This window comes from Martes martes (assembly GCF_963455335.1).
Source record: "Martes martes genome assembly, chromosome: 18".
NCBI lineage: Eukaryota > Metazoa > Chordata > Mammalia > Carnivora > Mustelidae > Martes > Martes martes.
Window position 1 is genome coordinate 6,226,679 of NC_137906.1, and position 23,799 is coordinate 6,250,477.

Sequence of the window (23,799 nt, forward strand, 5' to 3'; positions counted from 1 at the left end):
TCTCCTTTCATGAGTCATGAGAACCCTAGCACCCATCAGTACCAGTATTTACTTATTTGATGAGTCTTACAATGTACACAAACTTAGCTTTAGAGTTGCTCTTACCCACAGTAAATTTCCGGAGTTTATTGTGTTTCTTTTTTTAAGATTTTATTTATTTTTTTGACAGAAATCGCAAGTAGGCAGAGAGGCAGGCAGAGAGAGAGGGAGAAGCAGGATCCCCATCAAGCAGAGAGCCCAATGTGTGCTCCGGGGCTCGATGATCCCAGGACCCTGAGGTCATGACCTGAACTGAAGGCAGAGGCTTTACCCACTGAGTCATCCAGGCGCCCTTATTGGGGTTTTTGATCTTTTAACTATTTTGGTTGCTGCTGTAGTTTACAAACGTATCGGCGATTCCAGCTTATAAAGTGAAGATGGTAAAAACCATTTATTTGTCAAAGTTGGACCCTAGATACCTAGAAATAACTTTAGTAGCACTTTCATGAATATATAATAATTTCTTTTAAAACAGAATCTAGTTTATACTGTCTGAGGCCACTGAAATGTCTTCACATTGTTACAGGTACACTGTGCATCTGTATGCACATACCTTTCAATTTTAAAGACCATATATTGCATTCCAAGTAAAATAGCATGTAGATCAACTTGGTGTATATGGCATACTGCCGCTGTATGTTACCTGAACTGTAATGACTTCTCCTTGAGTTTCTGAAGTGTTCCTCTGTGTGTTTTAACATAGGACAAAGGAAAGGTCATGTGATACTCTTAAATTGATACAGAGAAATAAGGGACAAACAATGTTAATATTTTTCCAAGGTCAGTTCATGTCATTCGGTATCTAGTTCAGTGCTGTAACCTCTGGAACCGAGTTTGTGTCTTTTGATGACCTGCCCTAGGTAGCTTTTTGTTTGTGGCCCTAAGAGAAAGAACTTTTCCGTGATTGTGATTTAGCCATTACTGTTTGTATTGTTTAGCTTTGTACTGATTTTTGCTGTAATCACTGTTGCAAACATTTCGTTCCATTCATGAGAGCAAACTTTGTTAAAGGTAGTGAGTATCACGGTTTTAAATAAATGAGATTTGTCTTAATTTTTTATTTTTATTTATTTATTTATTTATTTTTTAAACTTTTTTTTTAAAGATTTTATTTATTTATTTGACAGAGAGAGAGAGAGAGAGATCACAAGTAGGAAGAGAGGCAGGCAGAGAGAGAGGAGGAAGCAGGCTCCCTGCCAAGCAGAGAGCCCGATGCGGGGCTCGATCCCAGGACCCTGGAGCCATGACCTGAGCCGAAGGCAGAGGCCTTAACCCACTGAGCCACCCAGGCGCCCCTGTCTTAATTTTTTAAAGTAGCCTCTTTAGATTGATGTATTTTCCAGATTCTCACCATAATTAATGTAGATGTTCTCTTTATCGGTAGAATATCAGTGTTACACATTCTGAAGTTGTAAATAGTAGTGCTGTGTTTCAAAATTTTTTACTTATAGAAAAAAGGCAAGATTACTGGGCTCTTCTTGTTGTTGAGAGAAATTTCTGTCTGGGTGAAGTAAGCCCATATAATGAATGATCAGAAATAAATTAATGAAAAAATTTCTTTTAGAGATTTTATTTACTTTAGATTGCACAAGCATGGGCAGGGACAGAGGAAGAGAGAGAATCTTAAGCAGAGAGAGTTGGCGCAGGGCTTGATTCCACGACCTGAACTGAAACCAAGAGTCAGGTGCTTAACCTGAACCACGCAGGCACCCCCACACTATTTTTCATCATTAACAGTAGTGACTTGCTGAGTAACTCCCCAGATAGTATTCAGCACGTAGTGATTGCTTTTATGCACAAGTGCCTGCCTGCCTTTGCTCTCCGGTCTTTTTTCTTGTCACCGAGGCTGCTGAGCTGAATTACAGTCAAATTCCTCAGGACTGAAATAGGTTTTATTTTGAAATAGCTGGTCTGGGTTTATTCATTCTGGTCATTTTGAAGATCAGTTAATTCCATTTAAAAACTTTTAATAGACCTTATTAGGAAATAAAGTCTAGTTGATTCTTTTGATCTTTACCAGTGAAACTAGAACGCGAAGCTGAAGAAGAACGAATACGAAGGCACAAGGCAGCTGCCGAGAAGGCTTTCCAGGAGGGCATTGCCAAGGCAAAGCTCGTCATGCGTAGGACTCCTATTGGTACAGATCGAAACCATAACAGGTAACTTATTAGACTTAATTTTTGTCGCCTTTTAGGGTTATTATATTGTTCCTAGTTTTGAAACTCTGAAGTTCTAGAATAAATAAGTTGTTCCGTTGATGTATTTTGGACACCATTGCTCATCACACATTTATTGAATGTTTTCTGTGCCACATGCTGGAGTTACACAGTTAAGACGCCAACCTGTTCTTTTTTTGTTTTTTTTTTTAAGATTTTATTTATTTATTTGACAGAGATCACAAGTAGGCAGAGAGGCAGGCAAGGGGAGGGGGAAGCAGGCTCCCCACGGAGCAGGGAGCCCGACGAGGGGCTTGATCCCAGGACCCTGAGATCATGACCTGAGGGCAGAGGCTTAACCCACTGAGCCACCCAGGTGCCCCAGACACAAACCTATTCTTAAAGAAAAAAAAAAAAAAGACAGAAGGGGCGCCTGGGTGGCTCAGTGGGTTAAGCCTCTGCCCTCGACTCAGGTCATGATCTCGGGGTCCTGGGATGGAGTCCTGCATTGGGCTCTCTGCTCGGTGGGGAGCCTGCTACCCCCTCTCTCTCTGCCTGCCTCTGCCTACTTGTGATCTCTCTCTCTCCCCCTCCATGTCCCAAAAAAAAAAGAAAGAAAGACACAACCCTGTTTTTGAAGATACCACAAATAGGAAACCTAAAGTATTATGATGGGTGAAACGTAATCCAAATAGAGGTCATTAGAAATGGTAATACATTTTACATGTGTGTATTGTGTGGAACCTGAAATAGAAAATACTAGAAGTTATAAAAATTACAGATACGAAACGAACCTCAAATTTCAAAAATGTTGGTATTCTGTGCCTTACTTTATCAATTGTATGGGTCTGAACGTTCAGTGATAACTCTGTAATCATCTCCCCCAACAGTAAATTCATCCCATGCTCGTGATCTGTCATTATTTTATTAACATACGGTTGTGATTTATAGGTACTGGCTCTTCTCAGATGAAGTTCCGGGATTGTTCATTGAAAAAGGCTGGGTGCATGACAGCATCGACTATCGATTCAGTCACCGCAAAGACCGTGCGGACCCTGCTGATGAAGATTACTGTCCCCGGAGTATGTGTATCTATCAGTTCTTATACCCTGCTCGAGTAGACTCATTAGTAAGGACTGTCTTTCCTTGGTCACTTTTTCTTTTTACAAAGTTTATTTTCTCCGTAGGTAGATGTATTTGAGTGGGGTGGGAGGATATGAAATGGGTTGAAGGAAGGAAACTAACATTTGGTTATGAACTTTGGTCCAGATGTAGTGTGGAAAGATAAAGAGCTTGAATATTAGGATATTTGGGTATTAGATTTTTTTTTTTTTAAAGATTTTATTTATTTGTTTGACACAGAGAGAGAGAGCAAGAGAGGGAATACAAGCAGGGGGAGTGGGAGAGAGAGAAGCAGGCTTCCTGCTGAGCAGGGAGCCGGAAATGGGGTTCGATCCAGGACCCTGGGATCATGATCTGAGCCAAAGGCAGACATTTAATGACTGAGCCACCCACGCACCCCTGGGTATTAGATTTTATACAAGTAGTCTCCAAACTGTTCCTTGGAAGTCTCTCTGTAGGTACCTTAAAGGCTGGAATTGAGGTAAAGGGCTAAGAAGACAATTTCATAATTTATTTATTCAGTATGTGTGGAGCATCTCATGTGTGCCAACCAGTTCTTCCTGTTTTGTGGTACCAGAAAGCAAACAAGACAGATAAGGTCCTAAATGTCGTTTAATTAAAATTCTAGTGAGGGGGAAACACAGCAAAGAACTAAAAATAAGTGACGGAGACTTTATGACTTTATGACTATAAAGGGGTACTGATGTTCTTTTTCTTGGTCTGGGTTCTAATTACATGGGTGTGTTTGATTTGTGAAATAAGTATAATTATATAAATGTGTATATATATTTTTTCTTGAGGCGCTTATATACATTGAACATAGACTATGTGTAACATTTGTAACATGTATATGTTATTTCAAGAAAGAAGTTAAAAGGGGGTGCCTGGGTGGCTCAGTCATTAAGCGTCTGCCTTCGGCTCAGGTCATGAACCTGGGGTCCTGGGATTGAGCCCTGCATCGGGCTCCCTGCTCAGCAGGGTGCCTGCTTCTCTCTCCCACTCCCCCTATTTGTGTTCCTTGTGTCTCTCTCTGTCAAATAAATAAAATCTTAAAAAAATTAAAAAAAAATTTTTTTCTTTTTAAATTAAGAAAACCCAAGTGGTCAGGTTAGATCAGTTTTCCTCATCCTCAGCATTATTGACATTTTGGGTTAGATCTTTTTTTTTTTTAAAAGGTTGGGCCTGGGTAGAGGGAGAGAGAGGGAACGCGATGCAGGGCCTGGTCCCATGATACTGGGATCATAACTCGAGCGAAATCAAGAATTGGACGCTTAAGTGACTAAGCCACGCGGACACCCCCAGATAATTCTTCATAGGTGGGGCTTGTCCTGTGCATTGTCACACATTTAGCAGCGTCCCTGGCCTCAGTGGAATAAATGCTAATAGTGACAATTAAATGTGTCTCCAGACATTGCCACTTGTCCGCTGGGAGGCAGCCTGGCTCCCTGGGGAGAACCACTGGGTTAAATGATCTGCAGGCTTCCTGCTAGCTCTGCTTTCTGTGACCTAATGAAGATTGCTTCTCAAGTATTAGATCGTTACATTTCTTTCAGAAATCTTTTTAAAGGCAGTTTTCCTTCATTTTAGAGACGCTCCTATCCCAAACTTAAAAACTCACAAAGTTGTTAAATAAGGAAATGAATATGTAGCCCAAAGTTTCAGAGTTAAGGCCTTTTTATACTGTGTTGATAATAGTAAGTGTTACATTGCAGCATTTTGATAGAAACATCTAGTTTTGGTAGAGTTCGTAAATACTTCCATAAGGGCAGTTATGTTTGAGAGTGGTAAATGTGCAGTCAGGACCTTTAGACCTGGGGGAGAGTTTCCAGCAGGAGGAGACACTGATTTTATGTTTTCCAGAAGCTTAACAGGTGTCCTTAGAAATCAGGTCTCCATAGTTCTAGCTCCCAGGAGAAGATGAGCGTCCCAAGCCCGCACTCCTCGTGCATCCTGGCGGCCATTGTTGCTTCGTGTTCTCATCCCGGCAGGGCCTGGGGGGTGGGGGGTGGGGTCTTCAGAATCACATGACTCGAAAGACTAACGGGGCGATGTGTTTGTAGTGCAGAGAAGGTGTGGAGGCTTAGAAGGGCGAGGGAGGGAGCAGGGGACAGAACCAGTTACAGTGTTAGGTGAGGCCTCAGAGATTGGCCTAAGATCCATCCGTATTCATGTGGGGGAGCTGGCTTAGAAAAAAGCTCATCGTGTTTGACATTTTGAAGCCTCTGGGGGTAAGTTTATAGTAGTTTATGTGTTTCATTTGTGCCTTTGTGCTAATAAGCCTCACGTACAAAGAGTAAATGGATTATTTGCTTTGATATAAAGTTATTCAGTCATCCCACTCCATTCTAAGTTGTGATACTCTAAACTTTGAACTGTGCAGCTGTTCAGCTGTGTAGCCAGCAGGCATCTCAAAGAATGTGCTGCGTGTAAGCTGTTGAAGAGAAGTCCGCGCCTGTCGTACACTGGATGGATTGAATAGGTGGCATCTGTGTTACTAGTTGTTGGATTGGCGCTGTGTCCTGCTTAGGTTTGAAATGTGGAATTGGGGGGAGCCTGGGTGGCTCAGTAGTTAAGTGTCTGCCTTTGGCTCAGGTCATGATCCCGGGGTCCTGGGATGGAGCCCCACATCAGGCTCTGCCCCTCAGTGGGAAGCCTGCTTCTCCCTCTCCCACTCCCTCTGCTTGTTTTCCTTCTCTCTCTATCAAATAATTATAAATAAAATCTTAAAAAAAAAAAAAGAAATGCAGAATTGCGTATTTACTGTATTAACCTAATGTTTACTTTTTTTTTAGGTAAGAAAGCAAACCTGGGCAAAAATGCAAGCATGAACACACAACCTGGACCAGCAACAGAAGTTGCCGTAGAGACCACCATACCCAAGCAAGGCCAGAATCTATGGTAACGTGAGCATTCATTGGGCTGCTCTTTTTCCTTTTTCATGTTAAAATATTTAATCTAGTGACACCAGTCTTAACATCTGTTAAGATCATTTTGTATGATTTTGATTTCTTAGATAATGTAAACTCATTGCTTTAAAAGCAGGTTTGAGTTTTGTTTTGTTGGTTGGTTGGTTTGTTTTTGGTAAGAATATATTCTAAGCTTTGGAATTTTATTTCCCCGTTATAATGTAAGTTTGTATATGTTCTTGGTGTAGATATAGGATTTTCATCTTTATTTATTTATTTATTTATTATTTTAAAAAAGATTTTGTTTATTTATTTGACAGGCAGGGATCATAAGCGGGCAGAGAGGCAGGCAGAGAGAGAGGAGGAAGCAGGCTCCCTGCTCAGCAGAGCACCCGATGCGGGGCTCCATCCCAGGAACCTGAGATCATGACCTGAGCCGAAGGCAGAGGCTTTAACCCACTGAGCCACCCAGGCGCCCCAGGATTTTCATCTTTATTAATTGAAGAATATAAATTGTATACATAGCCATTGATTTGCTTTTATGTTCATATTCTTTTAGGCAGGGAAACAGGCTTTGAGAGGATCCCTTTTCTTTTGTGATTGCATTAACTGTTTTGCCTATGATTCCTTTTGGTTTAATGACCTTTTATCTTTAATTTTTAGATGTAGGTTTACTCTTCTAAGGTATATGGACAAGTGTGTCAGTTGACTTTATAAAATTTGTCTCATATTTTAGTAGGAGACATTGGCTCCAGTATTCTAGGATAAAGTTAGCGTTAGGTCTCATTGAAATAATAAATTATCTGTTTTGCTTGTGAGCAAGATTGGAATTCTGTTCTCCCAACTTCCACCAACAATCTTAGACCCTTTCTTACTATTTGATTATTTTTCAGAGTTACTGATTCTGTGTTGCTCCTTTTAGGTTTTTATGTGATAGTCAGAAGGAACTGGATGAGTTGCTAAATTGCCTTCACCCTCAGGGAATAAGAGAAAGTCAACTTAAAGAGAGACTCGAGAAGAGGTAAGGATTTTCATCTTGCTCTACACAGCTTCTCTTCAGCATTAGGTATTATAAATGTCTTAGGGGTTATTTGTTTATCCGTAAAAGCAGTAAAAGTAAATTTAAAAAAGTGTCTGTAACTCTTTTATGTTCTTATTGCTTGGTGTAGTTTCTTTCTTTTTTTTTTTAATTTTTTAATTTTAAAAAATATTTTATTTATTTGACAGACAGAGATCAGAAGTAGGCAGAGAGGCAGGCAGAGAGAGAGGAAGGGAAGCAGGCTCTCCGCGGAGCAGAGAGCCCAATGCGGGGCTCGATCCCATGATCCTGAGATCATGACCTGAGCCGAAGGCAGAGGCTTTAACCCACACGCCACCCACACGCCCCTGCTTGGTAGTTTCTTGACTCATGTTTGTTTGGAAAAGCATATTTTTAAACCACGTAGATACAGTGCAGCAGGACTGTTCATTGATTCCTGTGTGTCATGCACTGAACTAGACCCCCATTAGAGTCAGGCAGCCTTACAAGGGCAGTTCCACGGCAGTTGGCGTTCAGAAGTATTTGTCAGCATTGGAAACAGCCAGAAAATGAAAACTCCCTAAATGTCCATCAGCTGACGGACGAACAAAATATGGCATATCCATAAATTCAGCCACAAAACGGAACAAAGTACTGACACGTGCTATAGCTGTAACTGGGCTGACACGAAAAAATGGACTGAATCAAAGAAGCTAGACAAAGGCCCATATCGTATGTTTCTATTTATTTATTTTTACTATTTATTTGAGAGATATTTCAGAGAGAGAGAGTGAGCATGAGTTGGGGGGAGGCGCAAGGACGGAGGGAGAAACAGGCTCCCCACTGCGCAGGGAGCCCAACACAGGGGCAGCCCAGGACTCTGGGATCGTGACCTGAGCCGAAGGCAGACACTCAACCAACTGAGCCACCCAGGCATCCCCTGTATGATTCCATTTATGTAAGACTTTCAGAGTAGGCAAATCCACAGGGACAGAAAGAAAGTAGACCTGTGGTTTCCAGGGGCTGGGGGAAGGGGAGAATTGGGAGTGAGGTATGGGGTTTCTTCTGGGGTGATGAAAGTTTTGGAATTAGGTAGTTTTGATGGTTCCACAGCATTAAAACCACTGCAAATGTATGCTTTAAAGTGGTGAGTTTAATATTGAATTGTATCTTTAAAAATCTCCAAACAAATACTGTCTACATCTAGATTTGCCGGTGTCCTTCCTGTTCTAGGCATTGCTCCTGTCAAAGCCAGGACAAAGTTTTGGCTTAAGGCCACCTGCAGTATCTGACTGCATGCTTTCATAGTTGAATTTGGGTTTGATCGAAGGAAGAAGTAATGTATCGTTCAGTCTACAGTTGCAAGTTTTCTAGACTTTTGTGAGTGATAATGGATGGGTACATGATACTAGTCCACTGCTTAATGTATAAATTAATTAAAATTGTATTCAGAATTGTGGTATCTTAGTATAGAGATGAGCAGGTAAGTTAAATTAAGAAAGATGAGGGAAAGTGTCAGTACACCCAGCCACAAAGTAGTACGGTTCTATGACGTGCCTTCTGTTTGTTAACATACTTGATTGTCAGGGTTAAAAACAAAATTACACTTTGGTTTTGTTGAGCATTAAAAAAAAGCCCCAAACACTTGCTTTTCTGCTTTTCTGGGTTTGAACTTTCTTGCTTTTCTGGGTTTGAACTTTCTAGAGGTTGTCAAGCATACATAATCTTGGAGAATTAATGTTCCTTCCTTAGCATTATTTTACTGAAGAGCCATCCATGTTTCATACTGTTTTGTTTTGTGTTTAATTGAAGTATAGTTAATATGCAAAATACTGGTGATTTCAGGTTTCATCCATGATTTTTATAACCGAGTTCTGTCATTTTCCTTTCTATATACTGTTCTGGGAATTTGTATAATCTTTGTGATTCTACTTTATTTATCTCTTCTCTTGCTGGTGGTTATTTGTATTTCCTTTGGGTAGCCAAGGGGATAGGATAATGTATCACAGACCATTTGAAGTTCACATTTATAAAACAGTTATATATGCTCTTTACAAGAAAGTAAGTGATGAAGGATATAAATTACAGGGTGTGCACTCAGTTACTCATTTCAATAAAAAAAGGAATTTACTTTTTTTAAGATTTTATTTATTTGAGAGAGACCACAAGCTGGGTAAGGAGAAAGAAAAAAGCACACATGAGCAGCGTGATGGGCAGAGAGAGAAGGAGAAGCTGACTCTCCTCTGAACAGGGAGCCCAGTGTTGGGGGCTTAGGCCCATGACTCCAGGATCACGACCCGAGCTGAAAGCACACGCTTAACCAGCTGAGCCACCCAAGTGGCCCTCAGTAAAAAAGGAATTTAAAAACAAAATGATACCAAGCCAGTTGGAAGCAGAGAAGTAAAGTTTTTTCTATCCATTGAACATTTATAAAAATTAATTATATACTTAGCCACAAAAGCAGTCTCAACGGATTTTAAAAATAGAGAGTTTCAGGATATGTTCTCTGATCAGATTGCAATAAAATTAGAAACAAATTCCTTAAAAATGTCCAAAGAGATCTTAACTGACAGGCAGTTAAACACATTCATAGATAACGTCAAAGAAGAAGATAAAGGGAATTCTGCAAAGCAAGGGAAATCCTTTGCAAGAAAACCAGTGGGACACAATGAAGCTGTATTCAGAGGAAAATAATATTAAAAATGCTTATTTAGGGGCGCCTGGGTGGCTCAGTGGGTTAAAGCCTCTGCCTTCAGCTCAAGTCATGATCCCAGGGTCCTGGGATTGAGCCCCGCATCGGGCTCTCTGCTCAGCAGGGAGCCTGCTTCCCTTCCTCTCTCTCTGCCTGCCTCTCTGCCTACTCGTGATCTCTGTCAAATGAAAATAACATTTAAGAAAAAAAAAAAAAAAGGAATGAAATGGGAGGGGTGCCTGGGTGGCTCAGTCATTGAGTATCTCCCTTCGGCTTGGGTCATGATCCCATGGTCCTGGGATCGAGTCCCTCATCGGGCTCCCCACTCTGTGGGGAGCCTGCTTCTCCCTTTCCCACTCCCCCAGTTTGTGTTCCCTCTCTCGTGGTCTCTCTCTGTCAAATAAATAAATAGATCTTTTAAAAAAAAAAAAAAGAATGGAATGGGAACTTACTATACTTCAGCTGAGATGACCTTGAGCTCAAGTTTGCATTTTGTTGTAAGAAACCAACAGTGAAGCTTATGGTCTCGCCAGAGTGTGTTGCTGGGACCTCAGCAGGTCAGTCTTTAATGTGAGAGTGAACTTGGAGGTCCTTGTGTAGAGTTTCAGCCGTTTGACATTTTTACTATGTTATGAGGCATTCCGGCAGGTGATTTAAAGTTGTCTCATGTTGGTAGCATTTCCTGTAGCTGACATGAGCACAGGGGTATTCTCTCTGGAGGAGCCCAGCTTCAAACCAGGCCTCAAAAGAATTTCCACAAATAAAATCCCAAGAAATGCATGGTGAAAAGGTTAAAAAAAAAAAACAAAACAAAAAACACAGACCAGGAACCATGAATGAGAGCTAGGTGTTAAGCAGAACACTTCAGATACTGGGATTATCAAATACCAAAAATAAGAAGTGTGTTTTTCAAATGAATCAAGAATAAGGCAAATTTGAAAATTTGTACAAGAAACACAAAACTAAAGAGATCACCAAGGAGAAATGAAGATCTGAGTAAGTCTTCTAGAAATGAGACCTGTCACTCAGAGTTTCTTTATTTTCCCTTCCTGCTTCCCAACTTTTCTAGGTACCAGGACATCATTCATTCTATTCATCTGGCCCGGAAGCCAAATTTGGGTTTAAAATCCTGTGATGGCAACCAGGAGCTTTTAAACTTTCTTCGTAGTGATCTCATTGAAGTTGCAACTAGGTTACAAAAGGGGGGACTTGGTTATGTGGAAGAAACATCGGAATTTGAAGCCCGGGTAAGAACATAAGCAAACACCCTTAGGAGATCTGTTACTCGTGGAAACTCAGTTTGGAATTATTCCCTGATATTGTTCTTGACTTCCCTGTATGACCCTGGAAATCATGTGTGGGTTTGTTTTGAAAGACCTGTGGAACCAAAAATTCTCCATGTACATTTGATACTTTTCCTTTGATATCTGGAAAAATCTAATCATTGGCTTAGATTCTTTGTTCAAAAAGAGCTTTTCTGGTTTTTTTTTTTTAAGATTTTATTTTATTATTTTTTAAAAGATTTTATTTATTTAAGAGCAAGTGAGCATGAGCCAGGGGAGTAGGGGAAAGGGAGAGGGAGAAGCAGACTCCCCACTTGAGCAGGGAGCCCAACACAGGGCTGATCCCAGGCCCCTGAGATTATGACCTGAGCCGAAGTCAGACCCTCCATCAATTGAGCCACCCGGGTGCGTCTAAGATTTATTTTATTTTTTTATTTTTATTTTTTATTTTTTTTAAAGATTTTATTTATTTGACAGATCACAAGTTGGCAGAGAGGCAGACAGAGAGAGAGGGGGAAGCAGGCTCCCCACCGAGCAGAGAGCCCGATGCGGGACTCAATCCCAGGACCCTGGGATCATGACCTGAGCCGAAGGCAGAGGCTTAAAACCAATGAGCCACCCAGGTGCCCCTAATTTTAAATAATAAAGTCCACGTAACTCAGAGGACACTAATAATTGTGGGTCTTTTCAAATTACTCCTATGCATTACACCATGTGTATTCGTCCTGCGTCTTGAGCAGTTATGTCTTTTTTTCCCTCAATTTATAGAAGTACATTCCATTTCTTTCAGTCTTTATATCACTTTGGGGTACATAAAATATTTTTATTTCTTTGCTGTTAGAATTAGCATATTATATATGCATCTTAGGTATGTAGCTTTCTCTTTCTCCTTTATTTTTATTTACTTATTTTTTAAAGTAACCTCAGTACCCACTGTGGGGCTCAGTCTCACAATCCTGAGATTTAGAGTCATGGGCTCTACGAAGTGAGCCAGCCAGGCACCCTCACTCTCTCTTTTTTTTTTTTTAAAACTAGTCTGGTTATGAATTCATGGTACATTTTGTAGGAAAAAGGATTTAAATATCTGTATTGTTCTAATGATTTTTTATTTTATTTTTTTAAAGGTTGTATTTATTTGTCAGAGAGAGAGAGCACTAGCAGGGGTAGCAGCAGGCAGAGCAGGCATAGGGAAAAGCAGGCTCTCTGCTGAGCAGGGAGCCTGGTACGGAACTCAGATCCCAGCATCCTGGGATCATGACCTGAGCTGAAGGCAGCCGCTTAACCAACTGAGCCACCCAGGTGTCCCTGTTCTAATGATCTTTTAAAGAATTACTTAACACTAAGTATTTTTGCCAGTTTTTTAAATATAATACTTACCTTTTTTGTTTGTTTATTCATTCATTTATTTAAAGATTTATTTGAGAGAGAGAGCGCATGAGAAGGGGGAGTGTCAGAGGGAGAAGCAGACTCCCCTCTGAGTAGGGAGCCCGATAGGGAACTCGATCCTGAGACTCCAGGATCATGATCTGAGCCAAAGGTAGTCACTTAACCAACTGAGCCACCCAGGTCCCCTACTTTTTGTTTATTTAGCAAATATTTATCATTTGCCTACTTTGTGCCGAACCCAGGCTCACACCCTGCTAACATTGGGTTATCATCATTCTTTGTTTCTCTTTGTAGTTACAAAATGTTATTTTTTTAATTGACATGTTTTGCATGACTAAGAAGGTAAAGTTCATTCAAGAGTATGACTTGGATCAAAGTGATTTAGCTTCTGTCCTTATGCATTAAAATAGATGTGAGGTTTAGATGACACCGAGTATGGAAAGTGAATTACTGGCATACAGTGTGTGAGGTATATAGTGGGTCAGTAAATGTTTATTTTCCTTCTCAGTTTTTCTTTCCCCTGACTCTGTAGTCCGCACGTAGTAAACACTCGGTTGCTGAGTGAATGAATGAACTCCCTAACTTCCTAAATTAAGTAGAGTGAGTTTCAGCATCCCGTGGGTCTCATGGTTGGGGAAATGGAAGTAGTCAGCTTCTTTTAAACCTATAAAGCACCCATTGAACTGAGGACCAAGGCAAATTCATATGGTGTGACCCGTTTGGGCCCAGATTGATTTGAATTTAGTCAAGGATGGTCTCCTTTTTTTTTTCCCTCTTGCAGACAGCATGCGTTATTTTGCGTAAATACAGAATTTTACTACCATATGTGGGGAGGGGTTAGTGTCAGTGAAAGACCTGTACCTCCTAGGAAAACCCCCAGTGAATTTGCTTTTGGATAAACTTTCCCAGTGACGCTGAAACTGGTGGGGAGTTGCCACTGTACAGGCTTACAATCAGCTTCCCCCGCGACTCACGTCAAGTCAGAGTAGTGCAGAGATGACCAGAGTCCCGGTGTGGGGCGGGGAGGAGAGTCTCCTGTCACCTCGGCCTTTCGTTCATTCTGTTGCTTCTGTCGTTTCCTGTAGGTGATCTCGTTAGAGAAACTGAAGGATTTTGGTGAGTGTGTGATTGCCCTACAAGCCAGCGTCATAAAGAAGTTTCTCCAAGGCTTCATGGCCCCCAAGCAGAAGAGGAGAAAGCTCCAGAGCGAAGATTCAGCCAAGATGGAGGAGGTGGACGAAGAGAAGAAGCTGGCGGAGGAGGCGGAGGTACTGTGCTCGCCAAGATGGGTTTTGTGCCTAGGAGCGTGGCTCTGATTCTAAATGGTCGCACGCGGTGCGTGTGCCTCCTTAAAGCCCCGTGTCCTGAGCTGGTGTTCATTTTCCTCACTTCTACTAAGTGCTGTGGTCTTCAGACTGGTCTGTGGAGCGCAGCTGGACAATGTCTCCGAGGGCCCCGTCCTCTCTTACCGGGCCTGATTGCTTTTTAAAAGGTGGTAGCAGTTTTTAAATTGTTAAAAATGGTGGTAAAATCACATAAGGAACAATGGGGCATCTTAACTATTGTTATGTTGTGTGTTGTTACGTACATTCACAGTGTTGTGCACCTGTCACCGCCATCCATCTCTAGAACGTTCTCATCTTCCCAGACTGAAACTGTGCCCACCAAAGACTACACTACCCGTTTCACTGTCCCCTCAACCCCTGGCAACCCCGTTTTCTTTCTGGGTCTGTGGATTCAACTGACTCTGAATAGTGTTACGTAGAAGTGGAATACCGTATATGTCTTTTCGTGACTGGTTGGTTTAACTTAGCGTAACGTATGCAAAGCTCATCTCTGTTGCATTATGTGCTAGAATTTCCCTTTAGGACCGAGTAATGTTCCACTCCGTGTATCTGCCTCGTTGTGTGTTCATCCAGCGGTACACACTTGGGTCCCTTCCATCTCCTGACTGTTGTGGCTACGGTGCTGTGGGCCTTGAGAGCTAGTTTGGAACCTCTAGCAGGGGATGCCGCTGTGTGCCCTTGGTTGAAGGACGAAGGATGATCCTGTTGTGTTGGAGAAGGTTGTCCTCTGTGGCCAGGTGCATGGCCTCAGGAGGGCTGCACGGTGAGGGAGGGAGGAGACTGCCGGCCAGCCAGCCGCACCAGCCAGTCATCCTGGAGAACTGTGCGGTGACCGGTGTCGCAGCCAGGTGGTCCTCATGTCCAGTAATGCTGCTGGGAGCACAGGCGTACAGCTGTCTGTTCCAGTTCTTACTTTCAGTTCTTCTGGCTCTATACCAAGAGGTAGAGCTGCTGCATCGTATGGTAATTCTGTTTAGCTTCTTCAAGAACCGCCTTGTTTCCGCAGCGGCTGCACCATTTGCAATGCCTGACAGTGGTGCACGGGGTTCTCGCTTCTCTACATTCTTGCCAGCGCCTGTCACGTTCTCTGTCTTTGTGTGATTGCAGGCATCCTGACGGGTGCGAGGTGGTAGCTCATGGTTTTGATCTGCATTTCCCTAATAATTAGTGAGGAGCAGTGTGCGTGTTGGCCGTTTGTCTTTGGGGGAAATGTGTCTGAGTCGTCAGCAGTCTTTTAATTGGATTGTGTCTTTCTGTCATTGAGTTATGTAGGTTCTTCATATGTTCTGGGCATTAATCCTTTATCAATTGTATGATTTGCAACTCTTTTCTCCCATCCTGTGAGCTGCCTTTTCATTCTGTTGATGCCATCCTCTGATGCACAGAAGTTTTCAAGTTTGGTGAATTCTGCCTTACTAGTTCTCTTCTGTTGCTTCTGCTTTCAGTGTCACATCCAGGGGATCCTTGCCAAATTCAGTGTCACACATCCAGTGTCTTTCCCCTCTCTTTTTTTCTACCTGTCTTAGAATTTTTAACTTTTACGTTTAAATCTTTGATCCATTTTGAATTGTAGACTAAGTGTCTAAATTCAGTTTTTTGCATGTGGATATCCAGTTTTCTGGGTTTTTTTTGTTTATTTTTTTTTTTTAAGGATTTTATTTATTTGGCAGAGGGGTCACAAGTAGGCAGAGAGGCAGGCAGAGAGAGAGGGTGAAGCAGGCTCCCTGCCGAGCAGAGAGCCAGATGCGGGGCTCGATCCCAGGACCCTGAGATCATGACCTGAGCCGAAGGCAGAGGCTTTAACCCACTGAGCCACTAAGGCACCCATGAAGATAGTTTTATTGGAATTTTACAGAACAGAATCATCTGCGTTGTGTTCTGCAGTCTCTTACCCATTAACATATTCTGTGTGTCTCCCCCCACTCAGTCCATGTAGATCTACATGATACCACGTTTTCTCAGCTCCTTGATTCCTTACTGATGAACGTTATGTCTTCTCTGGTTTGTCTTTGTTAGAATAATTAGCAGCTCCATTTTTTTCTCTTTTCTCTGTTAGCTTTTTGCATAAGATTACTTTCGAAGAAAAGAACATGAAACCACTGCGTTAAGGGAGAGGTCCCAGGCATTATCCCACAGAGTCCTTTCCTTTGAGTTTGATTTCTCTTTCCCCCTTCCTTATTTCCTTCTTTTCGCACCCAGCTGGTAAAGGCTTGTCTTGGGCAGTCCCGTGGTGAGTCCAGAGGTTGTAGTGACGAGGAGGAGCCAGGAGTCCTTGCCCTCCAAGAGTCCTGTCGGAGTGGGAGGGATGATTGTGGTGGAGTGACAGGTCCTGGCGAGAAAGCGCAGGACTCAGCCTACCTGTGAGGGACACCTGGGGCAGAGGAGGGAGAACTCCCCAGAGGGGCACATGTGTCAGCCGGGGTTTGGAGAATAAGCAGGAGTTAATCCAGTCATGGAAGGGGGCATAGGCCTGGTTGGATTGAACTGAAATTGGCTTTCTCCTCACTGATAGCTGCTCCTTGTTCTGCCCTCGGCGCTTACGCAGAATGAGTGCACCCTCAGAAGCACCTCAGATCTGTGTACGCTGTTGTCCTGTTCCCTTTCTTCCCGAGGCCAAGGTGATGCGTGATGATGAAAGGAGAGTCCTGGGTGGGGGAGGTAAGGAGCAGAGAGCGAGTATTCAGTTAGATCAAGGTCTGTAGTTCCAGGCGTAGATCCAGAGACTGGACACGTGTCAGCGCCTTCCTGGGCCTGGGTTCTCATTGCCGTGTGCTCCGTTTAATGGCTGCATGTAGCGTGCGGGTCACCTTCTGGGCGGAGTCCGAGACAGTGGTGTATCGTCTCCTCTGCTCAGTCTCTTCTCGTTAGGCATCAGTTTTAGCCTCGCCAAGTACCGCATGGGCTTTGTTGTTGACTCTGCCCGGAAGAGCCTTTTCTTGATGGGATCTTTCCTTGGCATTTCTTTCCCAGTAACATTTTCTTCTCTTGGGAAGTAGTAGCTGTAGAATTCTCAAGTTCTTCTTTAGTACTCTTCGCCGTAGCAGAGTAACCTCTTTTTAGCCTGTCATAGGAGACTTCATTCTCAGTACGACTGGGAGTAAAATCGGAGCACTGCGCAGGTTGAACCTTGGGGCCCAGGCATATAGTACACAAACGTGGAAAATCAATTAGGTTGCCTACTAAGTAGTTCAACAATGTTCTCCATTAAAGTGGCATCATGCCCTGCCTGCAGTTCCTGACCAAAGGTCGGCTTTGCCACTGCTCTGAAATTTTCCGCTGTCCGTTGCTTTGGAGGTTTCTATGTAGCCCCGGCCAGCCTGTTTCGTCTGGCAGCAGGTGGTTGCGTGAGTCAGTTAATATCAGTCTTTAGTATGGGTTTCAGTTTCCTTAAAGAAGTAGATTGATTCTTGAATCCCCTTTTGTAATAGTCCAGATGATTTCAAATATTTAATGTTTGTTTGTTTCTTTTTGCATTAAGTGGGAAAGACCTTGTATAATTTGGTAAAATCCTGGGTTCTGTTAGGCTGTCTGTTTACTTTGGATGCATTTGTCCTGACAGCCTGATTATCTGTTCTTCATTTTAAATGTTGTTTTGTGGAAGAATGTGGTCGGAAGCCTTGTCCTGTCCTTTCAAGATGGGATATTGCCTTTTTCCTGTTAGTAAAGGGATTCATGGTGACTTTGCATACGAGGCGGCTTTCCTTTCATTCTGTTGTTACCCACTTCTACCTAGGAACCACCTTTACTTAAACATGCTGGAGCATTTGAATTTTTCATCAGGATAATGTGTTTAGCCATCCAGGAGCATTGTCAGACACAGGATTTTACTGGATGCCCCCAGTGTTGAGTGTCAAAACTTAGTTGCCACTGTTCATCTCTTCTTAAAAGCTGTGTCTTAAAAAACCAAAAAAAACCCCAGTGTCTTTGAATATGGCTTGGGTTTTGTTTGTTTGTTTGTTTTGGTGGGGTTTTTGTTTTAATGTGCTAGCCTGTTTGGAATTTTTTTCCAATGATGGGAAACCAGGATGGTCTTTCAAATCTTGAGTGCCTAATGTTTTGCCCTCAAAATTAGAGGTTGTTTGGAATCTAGGCTGGTCTGGTTGGATAACTTGGTGGGTTTAATTGAATGCTAGTGATTATCCAGTATCTGTAATGTCAGGAGCATTGGTATTGTGGAGATGTGAAGGAGACCTGGTCTCAAATTGCTGTGAGACCTTGGGCAAAATTAATAAATGAAAGTTTTTTATTATGAAAGTTATACAGATGTGCACAAATATCCATAGCAGTGTGATTTATGATAGCCAGAAAATGTAAACAACCAGGATTCCATCACCCGATGAATGTATAAACAGAATGTGACTGACTGATCCATACGGTGGAAGAATATTCAGCACTTAAAATGGAATAAACTACTGCTCTTAAATCAGGTACTGTTACATGCTACTATTATGTGCCCTAGAAAAATTATGCTCCAAGAAGGCAGTCACAAAAAGCCACACGTTCTATGAAATGTCCAGAAGAAGAAAATCTCCAGACCAAAGGTAGATCAGTGGCTGTCTGAGGCTGGGGAAGTGGTAGCTGGGGTGGAGAATGAGGAGTGACCACTAGTGGGGGTGCAGGTTTGTTTTTTGTTGTTTTTTTTTTTTAAGAATTATTTTTTTGACAGACAGAGATCACAAGTAGGCAGAGAGGCAGGCAGAGAGAGAGGAAGGGAAGCAGGCTCCCTGCTGAGCAGAGAGCCCGATGCGGGGCTCGATCCCAGGACCCTGGGATCATGACCTGAGCTGAAGGCAGAGGCTTTAACCCACTGAGCCACCCAGGCGCCCCCAGTTTTTCTTTTTGGGGGGCACCTGGGTGATAGTTACATAGCTCTGCAGATGCATGTAAAACCATTGTTTTTCTTTACAAGGTGAACTTGTTAACATAGAAACTATATATGTATTAAAATGAGATTAAATAAGCTTATTTCTAAGACCTTTCAGGGTTTTTAAAAAAGATTTATTTGAGAGAGAGTGTGAGTGTAGAGCGAGGGCAGAGGGAGAGAGAGGCTCCGGCAGACTGTGCGTTGAACCTGACCTGGGCTCAGTCCCACGGCCTACATGTGGCCTGGGCTGAAGCGGGGAGTCGGACGCTCAGCCTTCTGAGCCGCCAGCTGCTCCGGGTGCTGGGGGTGGTTTGCTTGTGTTTTAATGAGACTGGATGCCCTACTGAGGGCTCGGATCTTAGGGTTCATAGGAAATAAGTAAAAGGCAGTACTGTCTGCTGATAGGACTTTTTCCTACGTGTGTGCATCTGAGTGTCCACTAGAGGACAGCAAAGCCCATTTTAGCCTTTTTTTTTTTTTTGGCCTGTTCGGAGTAGGCACTCTATTTAGGGACTGGACTTAAAATTCCTAAATCCACGTTCCATCGGCGGGATGTGGGTTGTTCGCACAGTAAGAGGACCTGGCTGGTGGCATATGTCGGCTCTCCACTGCCCTGAGGCCAGCTGTGGTGTGGACCTCACAGCTGACGGAGGAGCTCTGAGCGGGGAGGAAAGCAGTTGTGCTGTGTTTTGAGGGCAGGTGTTGAACTAGCTGCACTGGGGGTTGAGGAATGGGCCAGACTGTACTAGAGTTTTAGCAGCCTCTCGGTTATGTATTCTCGTTGTTTATGAGTTTATGCACACAGGGCTCTCTGTGGTTCTCTGTTTCCAGAAGAAAGAGAAGGGGCAGCCTTTGTTCCCGTCTGTCAACCCTCCCACCACAGCTTCAGAAGTGGCTCAGTGTCCCTTGGCAGCTCTGTTGTACAGCCGATGGCCTTCAGCATAACTAGCCCTTCCTGTAGGAGGAAGACTCACTTCAAATAGACGCCCTTGCCTGGCGTGGGGCAGGGCCGTGCAGCAGGGCCGTGCAGCGGCGGGGTGGTCCCCTAGCTAGAGCTAGTCGTTGCCCGAGCAGTGCACTGCTCCCTGGCCTTCACTGCACGGCCGGGTTAAGGCTTACGGCCCCCACAGGGTGGATGATGGTGGGATGACCTCATCTCTCAGCCTCTGCTGTAGGGAGGGAGTGAGCCTTACCTTTGCCTGTCTCTGTGGTGGTTTCTTTTTCTTTCTTTCTTTCTTTTGTTTAAGGATTTTATTCGTCAGAGGGAGAGAGGGACAGAGGAGGAGCAGGCTCTCTGCTGAGCAGGGAGCCAGATGTGGGGCTCCATCCCAGGACCCTGGGATCGTGACCCAAGCTGAAGGCAGATGTTGAACTGACTGAGCCCCCCAGGCGCCCCGTCTGTGGTGGTTTCTGCCTGTCTGAGAGTGATGACTTCTGTGGAGGCATTTGTCTCTGCAGATGCTTACCTGATCATTTAGGCAAGAAATGCTTTGAACACCTAAAAAAAATACCTTTTGACTAAAGAAACAGTGATAGAAATAAGTGAATTATCCTAAAATGGCATTTCTGTTTTTCCTTAGAATGTCTATTTTATGTAGCAGTGACGGTTGTGTTTTATCATTGAAATTCCTGATTATATTTTCCTGCGTCCTGTGTTTTCCCTGGGTAATCCTGAATTAATTTGCATTTTCTCACGGTGGGCGGAGGCAGTGTCTATTATGCTGAGAGTAACTGCCCAGAAAGAAGTCAGCCTAAGCCCTGGCCCTCTGAAAGTTTCACTTACTTGGAAGTTGGTGATCAGGTCAAGAGGAATGCTTTGTATCAGTCCTTAATATTTTTAAGTGTTGTCGAATGCTTTATAGATGGTATTTACTGTAGTGTCCAGGCCCTGTAATTTGGGATTGTGGCACGTACTGCAGAGACCCGTCATCTTGTTAACCAGAGTTGTGTTAGCTCAGGACAGGGTTCCGTAAGTGTTCCCGCTTTTAGATGGTACTGAATCTTTAAGTGGATTTCATTGGAACAGACGGGTCTCTCATCACCCCTCACCCCTGCCTTCATTCTTTGTGTAACCTGTGGCAAGTTTTTTCACTCTTATGAGCCTTGATTTTTGCTGTAAAATAAATGCGTGAGGGGTGGAGAAGCTCTAGGAGGGGAACGTCCTCAGCATTCTCTCGCCTCTTTTCCTGCTCTAGTGTTCTCAGTGCATGCTCTGTGTCAGTACTGTGTGAAAAATCTGTGTGTCACGTCCTTGAGGTCCTTGTAGTAACGCTGACCTGGTTTGCTCTCTGTTCAGGTCGCATCTGCTCTGGAAAAGTGGAAGACCGCGATCCGCGAGGCTCAGACTTTCTCCCGGATGCACGTTCTGCTTGGGATGCTGGATGCCTGCATTAAGTGGGATATGTCAGCAGAAAATGCTCGATGCAAAGTTTGTCGAAAGAAGGGTATGTTTAGATCCGTGTTGCTTATCTGAGTGCAATAGGGACTAGAATTTCCATTCCAAAGATATTTTCTCTCCTGAAGAATTCCGGGCACCTAACTTTGAAGTACAGTGGGACAGATTTACCCTCTTCCGGAGGTCTGTAAAGTGCTCTTTTACATGGAGTAAATCAAAGCAAGCGCTTTGTTCCTTAAGTTTGAGGATAAGAGCAGTTTATCTCTCCAATCTTTAAATTTTCTGCAGGGGACAAATCAACCTAAAATTTTAAATCTCTTTTCTCATCTCCTGGCGTTTGTAGTCATCCGTGAAGTAAGACGTCTGCCAGCAGAGGGCAGTATTTCCACACTCCCGTCGGGCCCACTGCCCCGAGTCCTGCAGAGCAGGGCATTTGGGACTCTTTAATGGTCACAGCTTTTAGAACCCGCGTGAAAGGAACTTCATGACTAATAGCCCTCGAGCTATTGACTCCTCGGTGGCTAGCGTTATTTTGTGAGGTAGGTTAGGATTTAATTTGCAAGGATAGAAAAACCTATGAAAAACCTGTTCATTGCTCTAAACGGTGTTCTAGAGCGAAGGCTGGAGAGGGAGGTGACCGTGTCATGTCAGTTCCGTGCCTTTTTGGCACCAGGTGGTTTAAGAGAAACCATGTCAGAAACTGGGAAGTGCCGGGGCTTGAGGAAGAAGATGGGCAGTAAGTGTGATACTTCACGGCGGGTTCATTTCTCAGTGGGAGGTGAGCAGCGACCGTTCTCGCCGTGACTTGGTTTTTGTTGCTGCTTCATAAGTGTTTTAACGGTCCACTCCGAGGCCGAGCTGGATTTCGGGATATAAGTCAGAAGGCCTGAGTTTAAATTACCAGTAGCCTAGTTTATGCTACGTTTCTTTCTTTCATTTTTTTTTTTTTAAGATTGTTTTTCAAGATTTTATTTTATTGATGTATGTGAGAGAGAGCACGAGCAGGGGTAGGGAGAAGCAGACTCCTTGTTGCTGAGCAGGGAGCCTGACACGGGGCTCGATCCCAGCACCCTGAGATCATGACCCAAGCCAAAGGTAGACGCTCAACCAGCTGAGCCACCAGGCATCCCTGTGCTACATTTCTTTTCAGCAATGACTGCATTAGGAAAAACATGTGATAATACTCTGCTGGACTGTTTGCTCCCCCATGGTGCTAATCGAGGGTGAGTGGCCCTTCGTGACAGCTCGCTGAGCGTCGCCGTGCTCCCGGCGGTGCCGTCATACAGGTTTCTCCCCCTGCAGGTGAGGACGACAAGCTGGTCTTGTGCGACGAATGCAACAAGGCTTTCCACCTGTTCTGCCTGAGGCCCGCCCTCTACGAGGTCCCAGACGGCGAGTGGCAGTGCCCTGCCTGCCAGCCCGCGACGGCCAGGCGCAACTCCCGCGGCAGGTGAGAATTTCTTCTCTCAGAAACAAATCAGTGAAACGGCTGTTAACAACTAAGCTGTAGTTATTCAAACGGAATGATTCGAAGGAGTTTAAGTTCATCTTTGCGTACGGAGCCTGATCATTGGAATTACCGCCGCAGGCGCTCACAGGGCTCTGATTCCGTGTCAGCTCGATGTTGACATTCCTGGTTTTCGCTACCAGACGTGAGCTGTATCTTGGCGTCCTACCGTCCCCTCGGATGACGTTTCTCTCCCGGTGCCTTATGCTTCTGCTTTGCCCCCTTCGCGATGACCTCTGCAGTCACCCCCTGCTCCGAGTCCTGGAGCTCATGACCTTCCTTACCTGGGCCTGCTGTTTTCCCTTCTTTATCGTGGTTAGAACTCTGGGGTCGGCTTGGACATCTTCCTATCCCTCGGCTTCCGTGCTCTGTTGACACCGGTTCCGTGTCCGGACGTCTCAGGGGTCCGTCTCCTGCTGCCCACTCCCCGTGGTCCCTGCTGTCGGTTGCCCGCCTCCATCTCTCCTCCGGGCTCCTTCGGAGGCCTCTCGGCTCCTTACCTCAGCGCTTGCCCCCTCCTGTTCATCCAGCTATGGTGGGGGCACCAGAACGGTTTAGGCGTAAAGATAAGCTCACGTCACTATCCTGAAATTTAAGTCTTTCCATCGCCTCTAGAATCAAGTCCAAACTGCCTGGCCTCATTTTTGAGCCTTACACAATACTGGTCTCCGTTTTTGTGAGCCCTTGCCCGGGGCCGCACGCTCGCTGCAGACCCTCCCCCAGGTACCCTTGCCTGCTGGGTGCGCCTCCTGGCTGGGAGTAGTCCCTCTCCCTAGAACGGACGGGCCTGCCCGTGGCCTACCTAAAATGGCACTGCTTTTGTGAAATGTTTTTAAATTCTTAGGGTTGGTCCTTTCTCTGTTCCAGCCAAGCGTCCATCTCTGTCTTTCCGTGTGTCTTGCCTGACATGGGACTGTCTCCCCACGAGGGTGTTAGTGTCCTGAGGGTAGGGGTCGTGCTCTGGTCTTCATCCTCATCCCAGTGAGGCCTCGTAAAGATGCCCGAGACTTGCCAAGTTAGTACCGTTGTTTCCCACGTTGCAGTCTGAGGTTGGGGAAGGGCAGCTCGTAGGCGTGGTCTCTGAG

At 44.2% G+C, this 23,799-nt stretch overlaps 1 protein-coding gene across 2 annotated transcripts in view; it reads left to right on the forward strand.

Moving 5' to 3' along the window:
- Nucleotides 1-23,799, forward strand: part of BAZ1B (bromodomain adjacent to zinc finger domain 1B) — a 67,288-nt gene that overhangs the window by 36,302 nt on the left and 7,187 nt on the right. For both annotated transcript variants that reach the window (XM_080830502.1, XM_080830503.1), the window contains exons 8-15: nucleotides 2,060-2,198; nucleotides 3,147-3,277; nucleotides 6,110-6,215; nucleotides 7,146-7,244; nucleotides 11,003-11,180; nucleotides 13,688-13,870; nucleotides 21,109-21,256; nucleotides 22,510-22,657. In XM_080830502.1, the coding sequence (XP_080686628.1) occupies nucleotides 2,060-2,198; nucleotides 3,147-3,277; nucleotides 6,110-6,215; nucleotides 7,146-7,244; nucleotides 11,003-11,180; nucleotides 13,688-13,870; nucleotides 21,109-21,256; nucleotides 22,510-22,657 (1,132 nt within the window). The remainder of the gene's footprint in view (nucleotides 1-2,059; nucleotides 2,199-3,146; nucleotides 3,278-6,109; nucleotides 6,216-7,145; nucleotides 7,245-11,002; nucleotides 11,181-13,687; nucleotides 13,871-21,108; nucleotides 21,257-22,509; nucleotides 22,658-23,799) is intronic.